The sequence below is a fragment of the Euprymna scolopes genome, chromosome 23 (assembly GCF_053919585.1).
Source record: "Euprymna scolopes isolate OS-2025 chromosome 23, ASM5391958v1, whole genome shotgun sequence".
In the NCBI taxonomy this organism is placed as follows: Eukaryota; Metazoa; Mollusca; class Cephalopoda; order Sepiida; family Sepiolidae; genus Euprymna; species Euprymna scolopes.
The window spans coordinates 67,616,843-67,634,041 of NC_136504.1; the positions used below are offsets into that span (position 1 = coordinate 67,616,843).

At 33.8% G+C, this 17,199-nt stretch overlaps 1 protein-coding gene across 1 annotated transcript in view; it reads left to right on the forward strand.

The window, feature by feature from the left end:
• The first annotated feature begins 6,725 nt into the window (after nt 1-6,725).
• Nucleotides 6,726-17,199, forward strand: part of LOC145245974 (monoacylglycerol lipase ABHD2-like) — a 78,593-nt gene continuing 68,119 nt past the window's right edge. The window contains exon 1 of the mRNA XM_080107763.1: nt 6,726-6,954. Coding sequence (XP_079963889.1) covers nt 6,797-6,954 — 158 coding nt within the window. The 5' untranslated portion in view covers nt 6,726-6,796. The remainder of the gene's footprint in view (nt 6,955-17,199) is intronic.

Below are 17,199 nucleotides of genomic sequence, written 5' to 3' on the forward strand. Positions count from 1 at the left end.
TAAAACAAAAAATCCTTGCATTGTACACAGTCCTTGGTACGGTAATTTATCTCTGTTAAGAGAAAGAACATCCTTTCGTCGCCATTGTTATATTCCTAAATACTTAGGAAATAAAGACAAACGTGAGTTACACCGAGTGGTATGTGTAATGGGGTTTATTTATAATACAGAAACGTAAGGCTGCTCGCCTAAGGTAAATAGAAGTACATAGTAACAAGTATGGGGAAGAAAGTCTGATAATCAACACGTAAGACTATCCGTCTTACTGCGACTGCTTGTCTGCCGCTGTCTGCCAAACAGTCCAATATATATATACAGTTTGTAACCGGTGTATAGCCAGTTATGTTCCTTCACAACATCTTTAAAAACTAAAGACCCATAAAGGAATAGTCCCTAAAAAGTCCAATCATTTGAAGCCCCTAGCACGACTCTGCAACTTTTAGTTTTCGAGGAGATAGAGTTTGAAAATATGGAAACAGACAGACAGACAGACATATAGCCTTTTATATATTAGATTAATTGTAATTCCTAACCAGCATTTGCAAGGAGTCGTTTTATTTTCGCTTTTTGTATCGCTATTTCTAACAATGCCGTTTTTCATTGGATGAATTTTTTTTTTTTTTTAAATAGGGTGAGGAGGATATGGCATTACTAAATCAAAGAATGACAAAATCCCTATTTCATTTCTGAGAGCAGAGTTAAACACAATGTGAGTTTTTTAATGTTGAAGAAATTTATAGAAATGAGATGTCACTTCTATATATTAGTAGTATGTAGTCAAAACCATTGCATAACATGAAGAACAAAACTTCTTTATAACAACAACAAAATTTATTTAATTATTTGCACTGTAGGTAGAAGAAAGTTGGATAATGCCCAAGAAAGAATGGAAAGTTAGAAAGTTCTTTGGGTCCCAGGAAGTCTATCAGCAGTTATCTTCAGACTAAGTTAGTCAATGCTTGAATGTCCAGTGGACAGAGACAAGAGAGAGAGAGAGAGAGAGAGAGAGAGAGAGAGAGAGAGAGAGAGAGAGAGAGAAAAAGAAAGAGGGGGGGGTCTTTACTTGTTGCTTCTAGTGTTCTCTCTGCTGACCGACCATGATTCTCCAAAGGGATTGAAGTAGTCCATCAGGAGATAAATAAGGCCAATGCACTTTGAAAGCTGATTGGTCAGTGTGTAACCAAATCACCTAGCAGGGAAATTTCTTTGTGAGAGAAAAAAAGTCTCTATTTATAAATTCTACAAATTCAACTCTGTAAAATAAAGAGTAATTTTGGACTGGGACAAAAATAAAAATTGCCTATGTTTCAAGGACAGAAGATGAATAGTTTCTTAACAGATACTACACTTTGTTCCTAGCCCAAATCCACACAAAGTTAATTATTTTTTTATTGTTTTATGAACAAATCAACAATGCAAAATAATGTGTTTGTAAAGAATGAGAATTCAAAGCATTTGTGAATGTTCTAGTGAGAGATAGAGGTTTGTCTGTAAGGAGAAATTAAGTAGATGTTTGCCTGGCACTCTGTACGTTAATGCATGTGTTATGAATAGGTATGAATATATATTGTATGTGTGCGTGTGTGTGTGTGTGTGTGTGTGTGTGTGTGTGTGTGTGTGTGTGAGCATGTGCGCATTGGCATGCTTTTATTAGTGAAAGAGTGTACATGTGTTCATTTCAGCTGGTGCCATATGCCTTTTTAGTCGTGCGAGATTAAACTTCTATGTATTAGTAGTAAATGAAAACATAACATTGAAGGAAAAACAAAGCCTCCTTTAATACAACAACGAAAGCATTTATTTCGGTAAGATAAAGTTGGACAGTGTCCGAGTGAGGAAAAGGAAGAGTTGAAAGTTTTTAGGCTATTGAAGTTTGGTTAAAAGTTATCTTCAGGTGAAGATCGTTAATGCTGAAGTTTCCAATGGACAGGACCAGGAGAAAGAGAGAAAGAGAACGAGAGAGAATGAGAATGAGAAAGAAAGAGAAAAAGAATGAGAGAGAAAGAAAAAGAGAGCAAGAGAGAGAGAGAGGAAGGGATGTCTTTTTTAGATGCTTCTAGGGTTCTCTCTGTTGATCAACTGTGATTCTCAAAGAAACTGAAAAAATTCAAAGGACAGATAGAATCAATGTGTCCTGCAAGTTGATTCGTCAGTGTGTGGTCAAATCACCCAGCAGGGACATTAACTCACAAGAGAAAAAAAGTTTTTTTTATTTTATTTATGACTACTGCACATTGTTACATTTCTTTTCTCAGGTATCTTGCACAAAAGCGAGTAGGAAAATTTACTAGTAAAAATGTGCCAACCAGTTTTCTCCCTATCATCTGAAAACCTATGGAGGGGAAATTTTCGAATAACATCGAACTGTGTATGGCCTTATGAAACTAAATTTCGTGAATTGTGACTGAATGTATTAATGGCAGGTTAATATAGGCATGCATAAATATAAGGCAGAAACAAATAGAATAAGAACACGGATCTGGAGAAAAATATGTATTTTATAATTTTTTGTTGTTTTTTATTTATTTATTTATTTATTTTGTAAAATAAACCAAATGACGAAGAAGAGGAAAGAAGAAAAATAATTAAATTCCAATTGTGATGAGAAAGGAGAGTCAATCAAAGTTGTGGATTACAGAGCACAATTCCATATTACAGCCTCCATATTACCATTTTTCTTCAACGAAGAAAATGAAAAAGAGATGAAAAATAATAATTTCACGATGGTGATTAAAAAGGAGTGTCAATCAAAGTTTTGGATTACAGGACTCAATCCAATATTATATCTTCAAGGAAGAATACTAAAGCTGCTTTCAGGACTGCCAGCAACCACTGTAAAAGAGTAATAAAAAATGCGAGAGAACTATATGCTCAATCCGTTAAATCCAAAGTAGCTGAGCAGCGGCTTGGTTCCCACCAGTTCTGGCAAATAGCAAACAGGATCTTGAACAGAAGTATGCGTTCTATCCCAACTATCATCAATGGACCTGAAGTCATCTCGTCAGCATCAGACAAGGCCAGGCTATTTGCCAAGAACTTTGCAGCTACCCTATGCGACAAAGGCCATCAACTCCCCTTATTTCTTCCTATAACAGACAACACGCTATGCAAAATACAAATATCTGTGCGTGAGGTCACCAAGCTAATCAAGAACCTTGATTCCAATAAAGCAACTGGCCCTGACGGCATTCCAGTTATAGTACTGAAAAAGCTCCAACCAGAACTTGCCCCCATACTTACCAAACTGTTTAAGCATTGCCTTAAGGAGAAGTGATTTCCAACACCCTGGAAAACCTCATCAGTATGCCCTGTATTTAAGAATTCGGGTGAAAAGTCATCTCCCTCTCAGTACAGACCAATAAGTCTCCTGTGTGTCATGTGTAAGTTGTTGGAATCCATATTAAATAAAGAAGTAGTCAACCACCTCAACAGAAACAACCTTCTTAGTGACATGCAATATGGTTTCCGCTCTGCAAGATCTACAGCAGATGTATTTATACATGTATGTGGTTATATCTCATAGGATTAGTGAATCTCTTGACAAAGGCTTCCTTTCCAGGGCAATTGCTCTTGACATATCGAAGGTCAATATTTTGATCAACACACGGAGATCTCACCTACAACCACATTCATAACAGAGTTGAAAGACAAAATGTCTCGTCTAAATTTCACACTCAGCAGGAGGACAGACAGACAATTTTATATCCCAAAAGATCTTCACACCACCAAACATGTATTTGTCAGGAACGACTCAGGAAAAAGTCATTTTGTCCAAATTATTTGGGTCTATACCCAGTTCTGGACAGGCAGGATAAATATTTCACTGTTTCAAAAAACGAGAAAAGAGACACCATCGCGTTGGGCCGACTTAAACCGGCATACATAGATGAAGATTTTCAAATCATTCCCTCACTGAAGCAACCTCTTATAAAACCTACTGTTGTACAGAACGCTGACGCGACTACCAAAACAAAAACTGGCAGGAAAGTACACTGGCCAAAACGTTTCAAGGAATATGTTACATATTGAAAAATAGAGAAAAACAGTTTTATATCTTTTGTTTTACATCTGGGGGGAGTATTTATGCAGTCACTCACTCACTCACACACACACACACACACACACACACACACACACACGCGCGTGCAAATAAACGAACGGTTATTCATTTAAATTTCCCTGCGCATTTTGCACAAAAGTAACGGCATAATTTCAACTTTTCTCACAATAACAAAAGTAAAATGAACATATTTCTGGCGGACGTAGTTGATGACAATATCACGTGACACAAGCGACCAATGAGAAAATTTAGAAGATTGTGTTTTTAATGCTTTTCCGAAAACCAAAATATCAGCAGTAGCAATCTTGTTTTGGAGCCGGTTCAAAATGTATAAAAACGCATAAAAAATTCTTTCTTCCCTTCTTTTTCTCTTTTTCTCACTTCGATATCACTCAAGAACATGCCTCTCGTTTTCATAACATCGTCGCTGTCAAAGCCGTCAAAACCATAATTGCACATGCCTGCGGGCACTCAAAAATCACACTTATGCATGCACACATGCACCCATTTCGCACATTTTCTAATTAATAACAACGAATTACTTTCCTCACGAATTACTTTCCTCATGGGACTTTTGAATAAGGCGAATTTTGCCAGTTAAAATACGAACCTTAAAATAAGGACATTATTTTCACACAAGACTTTTACCTTCTAACGTTATTAATTCAACGAAGGACTTTCATCTAACATTCTAATCATAATGATTTCGCAAGAACTTTCACCGATCGGACCTTTGCTTATTCATCTTGCTGTTTTTGTTAAAACAAAATAAATGCGGTGCAGAGCATTTTAAACCATAAGGAGGTTTCATTTTGTTTTATTCCTTCTTTTTAATTATGTAAGGGACCAGGATATAATACCCTAGCTCGCCACAAGAAAATAATGAAACGAATGGAATTGAAGGAAACAAAGACTCAATTGATGGATGAGATAAACGTGTTGTTTATTTACTGTTGAAAGAATGTTTTAGATATAACATGTGTTCATGTCCGCGTGTGTGTAACCAATGTTTGTTGCAGGACTGGTGGTGTAGAAAGAATAGGAAATGTGTGTTCATCTCAAGTTCGGGTCATTATCGTTTGTTCGTGCGTGGGAAGAGAAATAAGTGTTGTAGTGGAAATTGGAATGATAGTCCAGCGTGTAGACAAAGAAGAGGATATGAGAGTTGACGTCAGTTAGCAGTCAGCTACGCGAAGGTGTTCTCAGGGACCAGTAGTAGATAGAGAGAGAAAGAGTGAAAAGGCATACATACGGTCTGTTAGCTCGTGCCCCATACATAGTTATAAGTGGGCGTGAGGTACGCGTGTACACGCGCCGAAACGGCGGCTGCTAGCATGCGCCGAAACGGCAGCTGCTAGCGCGCCGACCAGCCAACTAGGAGGTTAGTCTCGAAAAAAAAGAAGCCGGTTGTTGCTCTTTGTTTTATACTCGTTTCCGGTGGTCTTTTGTGCATGTGTGTATTTCCTTAGAAAGCGGAAGTGACGTCGTCCATGTATGCGTTCGTGTGCGCGTGTCTGAGTACATGTGTATACGTTAGCATGTGTGTATATATACGTGAATGTAAGTGTATGTACACGAACGTGAATATATGTATGTGTGTAGACATGGGCGTGTATGTTTGTGTGTGCGTATGTATATGACATAGCTTGAAATGTGAATGTGTGTTTTTGTGCGAGACTAGAAAAGACTCGCACAATTATTATGTTGTTTGGGACAAAGAGATTTAATTTCACTTAAACTTCTTTTCCCCTACAATTCTTAATAAGGGTCCCTGAATCTTGGAATAGACTTCTAAGAGAGTAAATGCGCCAACAACGCAGAAATGCAAGATGAATTTGGACAGGTGAGGTGCTGTGTGTAAATTTCTAACACTTTTTCTTTATATGGTAAGGGAAGCACAATTGTTTTATTTTTTTGCTAAATTAATAGAATTTAATTGAATATTTGAACCTCTAATTAAAGCCAGTTGAAAAAAATTTATTAATTACTGTGTGACTCTTCGAATTTTGAAAATAATTTCGAAGCATTTTAATTTTCTATTCGATAGTTTATATGCTTTCAAATTCCTTTCAAAATTTGAAGTGTCACGAAGTAATTAATTTCTCTCTCTCTCTCTCTCTCTCTCTCTCTCTCTCTCTCTCTCTCTCTCTCTCTCTCCTTCACACACACACACACACACACACATACATACACTAAAATTAAAATAGATGGTTTGTGTACAAAGAAACGGAAATGCATTGTGGGGGATTTAATTTCGTAATTAAATTTTATTTGTTTAAATAGGATTCTTAAACTGTTTGTTTTTTAGCATTTTACGCTATTGTATGTTTTTATTTCAATAAAAAATCGATAAAAAAATAATAATCTGTAAGTCACGTAAAGGCGAGAAACATACACATTGCTGTAGATATTTTAGTATTGTGAAAACCAAGCGAAATAGCTGAAATATTCCAGTGCTTCCTATGCTACGATTGAACCAAAGTCTTACTCCAAGAATGAAGCTGATTGCGTACTGGAAATTGTCAACGATAGCAACTACTACTAATACTACTCCTCTGATTTTATTGCAACCTCGTTTATCCTTTTCTACTCTTACCACTGCCACGGATAAAAACATCTTGAAGCAGCAGCAGCGATGCAGGTATAAAAGCGGTGCACCTCTCTACGCGCGTTTGTCACTTCCGAGCACGTCCGAGTGAGATAGAAAGAGAGAGGTGCGACTATCTCAGATATGCTATGTCGGTTCTGTTAGGAGTGTTCCTCATCTGCGTCCTTTATGGAGTGATTCGTCTGCTTAACCTGTGCAGCCCTTCCCTCTCTCCGGAACTTTATTACACTCAGAAATCACAATTTGTCCGAAATGTATTGGACTCCTGCTCATTACTTCGTGAACCGTAAGTTTTTAAACTTTATTTACTTATTTTTCTCAAAAATGTAATGTTTTATTAATTTGACTTTAGTTAATACTCTATGATTGCAACAACAAGATGTGAATTATTAAACTTAAAAGACAACTTTTTTTTTATTATTTAAATATAAGTAAAATACGTATAATTAAAAAATAATTTTAAAAAAGTTTAATGTCAAACGAAACTAGTATATCATAAAAGTTCAGTAAACATCACGTTACCGGAAATTAAGTTATTTTACCCGAAAAAAAAAAACTATGTTAGTTTCGGCATCACGAATGAACCCGGAACCGCAATTCTAGATTTTTTCCTTTAAACTTTCATGAACCAGAAATCGCTTTTGAATGCTGAAAGTTACTATGTAAACATTGTATTGGACATGTTTATTATTATTGACATCTATTTATTTAGTTTTCTCTAGTAGGCAAAAATGTAAAACTATTTTTGGATTTTCCGTCTTGGCTTGCCTTTCTAAATAATAATAGCTTTTCTAAAAAAACAAAAACAAAACAAAAAAAACGAAAGAGAGCGCGCGAACACCCCCTTCCTTGTGTCGATTTCTCGATTAATTAAAAAAAAAAAATGGAAAATAAGTTAATTTGTGTTTAATAGAATTTTAAAAGTGAAATTTAACTATGGTATTGTTTAGTAAATTATAAAATTATTAAACCAGATTGTTATTAAACTACAACTAATTTTCTTAAGGTCTGCTGTGCTGTATTGCTGTTTATATCTGTTTATTATAAAATTATTAAATGTAAATCAAAAACTTTCAATCTTTTAATGTGAGCATTTGTTCAAAATGTGAAAGACTATTTAAATTACTTTCTATTTAAGTTTAAAGGCTTCCAAATTTCAATGCGTCACGAAAAAATCTATTTTATCAATCGTTGACAAAATATTAAAATGGCGTACTTGTTTACAAAGAAATCAAGATGCATTCTAGTGGATTTAATTTCGTAATTAAGAAAATAAGATTTTTAAATGTTCGTTTCATTTTGCGCTATTAAATGATTTCAATCAATATTCGATTAATAGTAAATAAAATATAAATGAACTCTCATAGTTGGCTAAGAGCAAAGTTTAGTATCTGTTTTGATACTGTTGTGTACTTTATTTTTCTGTCCTCGGTTAGCGAAGAAGTCCCGCTAGACTGAGGCAATTTATGTCTTTGTCTCAATCCAGTTTTTCTAGGGACTTTTATTCGCATCTTGTTTAGTTTTCACAATATTTTCGATCGATGTAAATTCTGGCCATCTAAAGGTGCATCTTTTCGAAGTTGGAAACCTAAAGATTCCCAAGTTCGACTAGGTTTTCAAAGTTTGCGCCAGAAGAAAGTCGGAGGTTGCATCGGCTAAAAACATTGAATATAAATAATCAAAACGAGAATAGTAGTCCGAATAATTTATACAACGTTATTTATAAAATAAACAAAAAAACAAAAAAAAATCTCAGTTTATCTAGTCTGGATTTATACAATTTTTTCAGGGTATATTGAAGTGGTTAACTCCTAAAATGGCTGCGAAATGTTAGCTACTAATTTTGCCTATCCAGTTGCTAATTTGATTTCTGCGAAATTTCTTTTTTGAATTTAAAAAAATATGTATTTTTCACATTATTGTATCTTTATTTTTCGGATTATTTTGCAGGATAAGTTCATTTGTTTTCACAATATTAGTTTGTCACCCGGAATTAGAATTAGTAGTAGGGTTTAGGGAGGGTATGTTTTTGTTTTGTAAGAAACAAACAATAAAATGAAACTGTTTCTATTAAAATGAAGTTGAAACATAATAGTGTGTCTAATGTAGAATATTGTCGAATAAATAGTATTTTATTATAAAAGTTTTATGGTGCACAATGAATTCCTGAAATTTAAAAATTAATATTCGTCAAATAATCCACAAGAAAAAATAGGTGGATTCATTTGCCTTGTCATTCATTCACTGCTGGCAAAAACAGTCAAACCTAGTCTATAAAATTTGGCAGCTATTTGTGGAGCGAAACCGCTTCAATATAACTCTTTGTCAAAATTCCATAGAATAAAAATGAATATGAATGCGTGAATGACTGTTGTTGCCATGAGTGATTCACTCGTTAGCTAACAGCTGATTGTTTTTCTTTCTTTCTCTACACTCCTTCCAAATAAGTTTAGCAATGAAGTTTGGGAGATTTCTGCTTTGTAGATGATATAATTGCGATCATCATGTCTGTATCTGTCGTGTTGATGTACCTTGATAATCATACATTGTAATAGTTGTTATTAAATTGATTTTATTGAAATAAATGCAGTAGCATAAAATAACACTTAAAAATCTTTTAAAATTTAATTACGAAATTAAATCCACCACAATGCATTTTGGTTTCTCTATGAACAAGTCGGTTGTAACCTTTGAATTGATTTTTTAAGTCCAAAAATCACTTTGATCCTTCTAAATTTAAAGGAATTTAATCCGCCGAATAGAAGATCATTTAAACCTGTTTTAAAATTAACAGTCCATACTCCATCAGTCCATCATATATTGAAAGTTCTGAAAGCTATTTATACTCAATAATTTTATATTAAAACCGTACTTTAAACGACAATTTTAGTATAACAATTTGGTTCAATTAATACTTTAATGGTGAAACAATAGTGATAATTAAGTTTATTTTTTAAGTTAAAAAAAAAAAAGCCGAAACGTGCTGTGTACAGTAAATAATATGCGGTTTCAATGCTTATTCATTTATTTGATTGTACAAAATTTAAAATTGAAATATTTCAATGTGTTTCTTCAGAAATATTAGTTCAACTAGGTTCTTTCATGAGAATTTCAGACGGTCTTACTTTAAATACTATATTTATTTTCTTTTTTTTTCTTTTTTTTTTCTCGTATTTTAACTTGCGCCTGAAACTGACAAAAAATAGACGCACTGTCGTGGGATGCGACCCACGACAGTGTGTCTATTATTTATTTATTTACTTATCTTATTTCTAAATCTAAAATGATTATTCGAGCACTTTTTTCTTTCACGCACCTGCAAGTGAAAAAATATATCGTGGGTTGCAGCAGCAGCCCACAATGTTTTCATGATCTCTCTTGCTTGTTCGTTGTTATTTTTATTTTTTACCTAATTACATCCGATAATTTTAGAGATTACCTTGACAAAATTAGTTATTGTTTTATAACTTGGCTAAATTAATGAAAATAATTATTTTAAATTACTTAACCAAATAAATACGCTGTTCTTAGTATTATTGTTTTGTAATATGGCGTTGTTAGAATATGTATGTTCTTAGTCTTAAACATTCTTCCAAGCATTGCCTTCTCCTTCAAAAAAGGTGGGAATTAGTTTATTTTCGATCACCTGGTAATTTTGCTCCGATCACGACTAATTTTGCACACGTCCTGGATCCCTCGCCATAAACTAACCTTGGGTCTAAATTTGTAGCAGTGAGAGAGGTAGGTGAACGAATTCTGTATTTTTGTACAACGCCTTTTTTGTTATTGAAGATTTCACTAAGAAATTTCTCTCCTAGATTTAAGTGTGTGCAAAGCATTCTTTGTTTCAGTCGCAGTCTACAGTATTATTTATTTAGGACGATAGAAAAAATTTTGGAATGCTTTACTTTTTTATCTCTTAGTATCTTATCGAATTCATTGAGGTTAAATTAAAACTCTCTTTTCAATATAATATTTAAAATATTAAAAAAAAAAAAACCTTTATCCGGTGTTGTTTAAGTAAAGACATATTGCCGAAGGACTTGAAGCAAAATAATTCAAAAAGGTCATGTTTACATATTTTTATTGTTTTTATATATATATATATATATATATATATATATATATATATATATATATATATATATATATATATATATATATATATATATACACACACATTTAATAGTAAATACTTTAAATAATTCTACGTGTATTTGTCAAAGTTACGTAAAGGCGAGAAACGCTCTCACACACGAGATAGTCTGCTAACGTCCTCTGGTAAGAATTGAATCGCTAAAAAACAAACAAAAACTATAGATTTATTTTTTTAAATACATAATTTGCTATAGCGTACGATTCTTGTACATAAAGTAGAATATTCTTTAATATATTTTTTAAAAACTTTGAAAAGGAAACTTAATTCGGTGTATAACTGAATTTGCCAATACGCGATCAAACGAAACAATTGAATGTTTGTCGAAAAGACACGATTACTGCCGGTCGGGAGATTCGAACCCGGCCACGAAGCCATCTCTGACTTCATTAGCAAAGAACAAACCACACGACGGCGGACATCAACCATGAGAAACATCGTTGAAATTTAAAGATTTATTTTTAAATGATATATCTTAAACTAGCGGAGGTACCCAGCGGCGCGGCGCCGCGGCGGCCGGGTGTGACGAGGTAGTGTAGTAAGGAACCCCGGAGGGGGGGGATGTTATAAAAAAGTGGTAGTGGAGGGGGATAAAAACAGCAGTAGGCAGCCCGAGTGGAGAGAGGTGTTTAAATAAAATTAAAAAATAAAAAAAAATAGTAGGCAAGCAGGCTCGAACCCGTAACACAAAGGAGGTAAAGGTGAAAAAACACCTAATGTCTTAGGTGATGCGCCTGATGCGGCCATCACAAAACCGGTTTCACGAGTGTTGAAAATTAGGGTAGTCAATCAAAAGGAGACGATGACTTGCGAAAATGTCGATGAAAAAACCGACCCCTCCTTGTAGAAAATTGCCCAGTCAAGGGTAAAGGAATTAATGTTTTTCGCAAATTATTTGATATTTGAAGAGATTGAGCTTTAACACGATACCGATTTTGTCACGTTCTGACGCATTTGTCGAAAGTTTTTGCGAGACACATACACCCACACGTTCAGCTTTATTATATAGATCACACCCACACGTTCAGCTTTATTATATAGATTACACACACACGTTCAGCTTTATTATATAGATCACACACACGTTCAGCTTTATTATATAGATTACACACACACGTTCAGCTTTATTATATAGATCACACACACGTTCAGCTTTATTATATAGATCACACACACGTTCAGCTTTATTATATAGATCACACACACGTTCAGCTTTATTATATAGATCACACACACGTTCAGCTTTATTATATAGATCACACACACGTTCAGCTTTATTATATAGATCACACACACGTTCAGCTTTATTATATAGATCACACACACGTTCAGCTTTATTATATAGATCACACACACGTTCAGCTTTATTATATAGATCACACACACGTTCAGCTTTATTATATAGATCACACACACGTTCAGCTTTATTATATAGATCACACACACGTTCAGCTTTATTATATAGATCACACACACGTTCAGCTTTATTATATAGATCACACACACGTTCAGCTTTATTATATAGATCACACACACGTTCAGCTTTATTATATAGGTCACACACACGTTCAGCTTTATTATATAGATCACACACACGTTCAGCTTTATTATATAGATCACACACACGTTCAGCTTTATTATATAGATCACACACACGTTCAGCTTTATTATATAGATCACACACACGTTCAGCTTTATTATATAGATCACACACACGTTCAGCTTTATTATATAGATCACACACACGTTCAGCTTTATTATATAGATCACACACACGTTCAGCTTTATTATATAGATCACACACACACACACACACACACACACACACACACACACACACACACACACACACACACACCTTGAATCCATCCTTCGAGCTTCACCTGAAAAATTGATTATAAATTGTAAAAAGAAAATAATAGGTTTGGTTCCAAAGGCCTTAGGGTTTCTCACTCAATACCGGACAATGTTGGATCTTCTTGCTAGTTTTCCATAGTTACTCTGTAGTTATTTATTTTCTTTATTTTTTAGTCATTTTTTTATTTTTTATTTTCTATGTATCTTGATACTTTGAAATCTAAATATCATTGCATGGGAAGTTTCTTCTATTCTCATGATTGCTTGTTACCTTTGTCTACAGAAAACTGTTTATCTTGTTTATATGTAGTTGGCTCATTGAATAATTATGTCTCTAGGAGTGGTAACAGTAGCAGTCCCAGAGATGGTGCTCTTTTCTTTCTGTGGCTGGAATTATGAAAGTAATTATAAAAAAAATAAAGTCAATATTTTTTTTAGGGGCGGGGGGGAGTATTTGCTTTTTATAGTAAGTACGCTCAGATAAGCTGCGTCCTTCCAACCAATCTCCATAGGATGGTAGAAGCATCTTAAGCTGCATTTGATTACTTTGATGCTAAATTGTCAGGAGAAGAACTCTACCTCTGCCACATACTTCTTCTCATGATACCACTTCCAATACACGTCAGCCTAAGTTTTGCTCTAATGGAAAATTTCATTTGTTAGTAGAATTTCCCATTTTTAACCTTGCCGCTTTGGAATCGCTGATCTAACAGATCCAGATTCTAATCTTGCTAAATTAGTCAATCCCCTTTAGTGCAAAACAAGTATTTCTTGTCATTTATTTCTTGTCATTTTTTTTCCTTTTAAAACGAGTCGTATAGAAAATGTAGAGTAACTTGAAATGTATCTTGACTATTGAGCTTGATAAGATGATGTATCAGGTTGGCAAGAAAGTTCTTGCCTTTTACCTTTTAAACTCAGATGAACATATCTCAGCTTAAATAAAAATTTATTGATCGAAATAAGCACCATCAGAATCAACACTTTTGCCAATGCAAAACAAGTGTTTTTATGCTAGTAACGTAAAAATCTTGCATTTTGGTGGCAATAAAGTCGCTGAAGACATTTTTGATATAGCTTGAAGCATTTCTTATGCAGAAAATTGTCAATGCTTGAGAAAGTGGTAGTTGGTAGGTAAGAGGTCTGTTGGATAAGCAATATTATAGCCCAATTTGTTCAACATCTGCAGTGTTTAGCAATGTGCGGTCGGGAATTATCATAAAGGAGAATTAGGCTTTTTCTGTTGACTAATGCTGGGTGTTGTTGTCGAAGTTTCTGATGCATTTCATCCATTTGTTGACAGTACTTCACTGCTGTAATGGTTTCACTGCTGCATTCAAAAAACTAATGGATGAAACCAGTCGCAAATCACCAAACAGTCAACATGACTTTCTTTTGGTGCAACTCTAGCTTTGGCAAAGTGTTGTGGAGCTTCGTCTATGTATAATCACCGAGCTTAGCATTGCCAGTTGTCATAAAGAATCCAGTTTTGATCACAAGTCACAACTCAGTCAAGAAACAAGTCGTTTTTGTTGCATAAAAGAAGGGAAGATGACGTTTCATAAGTGTTTCTTTTGGTTGTTGTTAAATTCGTGAAGCACCCATTAATCAAGTTGTCTTTCCAATCTCTCAAGTGGTTGAAAATCGTTGTATACGTTACGTCTAATTCAGAAGTAAGTTCTTGAACAGTTGTGCATGGATTGGCTTTGACTAAGGCTTTTAATTGATCGCTGTCAACATTCAATGGCCAACTACTATGCTCATCATCTTCCAAATTCTTGTCGCTGCCACAAAATTTCTTAAACCACTATTGTACTGTTCGTTCAGTCGTGGTTCCTGGGCCAAGCGCTTCATTGATATTGCGATCTGTTTCAACAGGTTTTTGGCCTAGCTTGAATTGAAATAAGAAAATTGTGAGGTTGCTTTTTTTTCCATCTTGTATTCAATGTTCAGAAAAAGAGACCTAATTGTTTTAAAACGATTGTAATTTAAACGATTAGATAGAGCGAAAAACGCACTTTAAAATGATATATAAAGTAAAGGTATAACAAAAACTTGTTTGAAAATACATAATTCGAAATCAGTATAAAAATTATGCAAGAACTTTCTCATCAACTTAATAATATTGATGAATAATATCTTTATCTTGTGCAAGAAAACTGTTTTCAGAACAGATTAACACATTCTTATATTGTGTTTAGATACTTTCTAAGAATTGGATTTTGTTTCTACTTTTCTTTTTATCCGATAAATAAAACAACCGCTGTGCAATAGTGTAAACATCTCTTCCCTGCAGCACCTTTCTCACAAAAGCATTTTCATGTTATGTGCTCGACCGAACTTCAGTTTCCACTTGTAAAAATGTAAATTCTATGAGCAATTCCTGTCCAAGAAATTCCTATCTATGAAACAGAATTCTATGGGGCTTCTTCCTAACTGACTACAATATGATCATTTTCCAAATGATCACTAACAAATTTTTGTCAAGCCATCCTCTTGGGTAATAAAATCCTTCCGTTTCCACCCAAAGTTTCCAATTCTTTCATATTCTTCATCATAAAACTGACAAACTGATTGACCCTTATTTTCGAGTTGTTTCATCATCTTGATAAGCGATGACTCATTATTATAAATAAATGCACATAAGAAATAAGAATCACAAACCAGTTTAATGTATGAAAATGGTAACTATAGTGAAATTGCTTTCAATGTGAAGTTGTATTTAGTTAAATGGAATGTGTAGAAGGCGGTGCAATGCAGAGGTAACGGAAAGACAAGCTGAAGCAGGTGAGAAAGTTTTATTAATACAACTTACAAATACATGTGTACATATTCATATATTTCATATACACATTATATTTATATTTGCATCGTGGTTACCTGGGAAAGTCGGTCTGGTGGTATATCCGTGTTATATAATATTTCGAGAAAGCTATCTTTGTCAGATATTTGACTTTGGTTCAAACATGCTGTTGTAAACAGTAACAGTCCCGCGGCAAACAATTTCCCCGAACTTGTAGAAAGCATTTTAATTTAATATGGTTAGGGGTTTTTTTTTTTGTTCATTTCTTTGTTTTTATTTCTAATTTATTTCTTATTTTTTATTTTATATATATTTTTTTCTATAATAGTTTACCTTTGGTTCAAACGTGCTGTTGTAAACAGTAACAGTCTAGCGGTAAACAATTGGCCGGAATTTGTTGATAGCATTTTAATTTAATGATTAATTTTTTTTTTTCTCTCTTTTTTTTTTATTTCTAATTTATTTATTTTTATAATTTATATTTTATATTGAGGAGATTTAATTAAGTGTTTATGTTTCTGTGTTCTGTTTGAGAGGGGGTAGGGCATAGACATTGAATAAATCGGTTTGTAAAGGGAGACTACTTGATGAGCTGATCTAAGGGAGATAACCGTTACAGATATTTCTTCTCAGATAGTGTATAACGTTGCATTACTTATGTATTTTATTTATTTATTTAGTAATATTATTCCCATTCTGGGGGTGTATTTTAAAATGCTTTCTACAAGTTCCGGGAAATTGTTTGCCGCGGGACTGTTACTGTTTACAACAGCACGTTTGAACCAAAGTCAAGTAAATATCTGACGAAGAGATCTTTCTCGAAATATTATATAACACGGATATACCACAAGACTGACTTTCCCAGGTAACCACGATGCAAATATAAATATAATGTGTATATGAAATATATGAATATGTACACATGTATTTGTAAGTTGTATTAAAACTTTCTCACCTGCTTCAGCTTGTCTTTCCATTACCTCTGCATTGCACCGCCTTCTACACATTCCATTTAACTACATACTATACAATGCTTCACGCAAACTACATCGACCTCTTAAAGTTGTATTAATTCTTTTAGTTATTCTGACAAAATTTAATCCTTTTTTCTCCTATAAATCTAATTATTTCTTGTGCATCATGATATTTTTTTGAGTTACTTCACGTTAAGTTACTATTGTTAGTGACAAGTGATTTATATTCTTAATGTTGTTTTTCAACTTAATGCGCACAATAATGTGTAAAAAGTCTTGTTAAAGAAAAAGGGCCACTTGTTAATATAGTGGGCTTAATAGGTTTTAATTTGCTTTTCACAAAAAATTAAAGCTTATAACTTTATTGAATAAAATTTTTCCGAATGAGAATCCTCCCACTCCCCTATAATTTTAACCGGTATTCTGAATTTGGTATTTTTTTTTTTTTTACAACCTACCCCAGCATAGTATAAACACCCTTAACTTCCCTGTGTTAAGAACAGTTTTTAGAATAAACACCCTCAACCTCTAAAACAATACTACATACTAAAACATACTATAAAAATTATAGTGGAAGGGGTGATTCTCGTTCAGGTCTGCCTTTTTCCCTATTGTTTCCATCTGTTTTTTTTACATAGTTCAAATGTGTTTATTTTGTTGATTAATGGAAAAATTTAGTTTGATCTCTACTGTGATATGAACCATTAAGATTTAATGTGTTTCCTGTTCAATTGAAATATA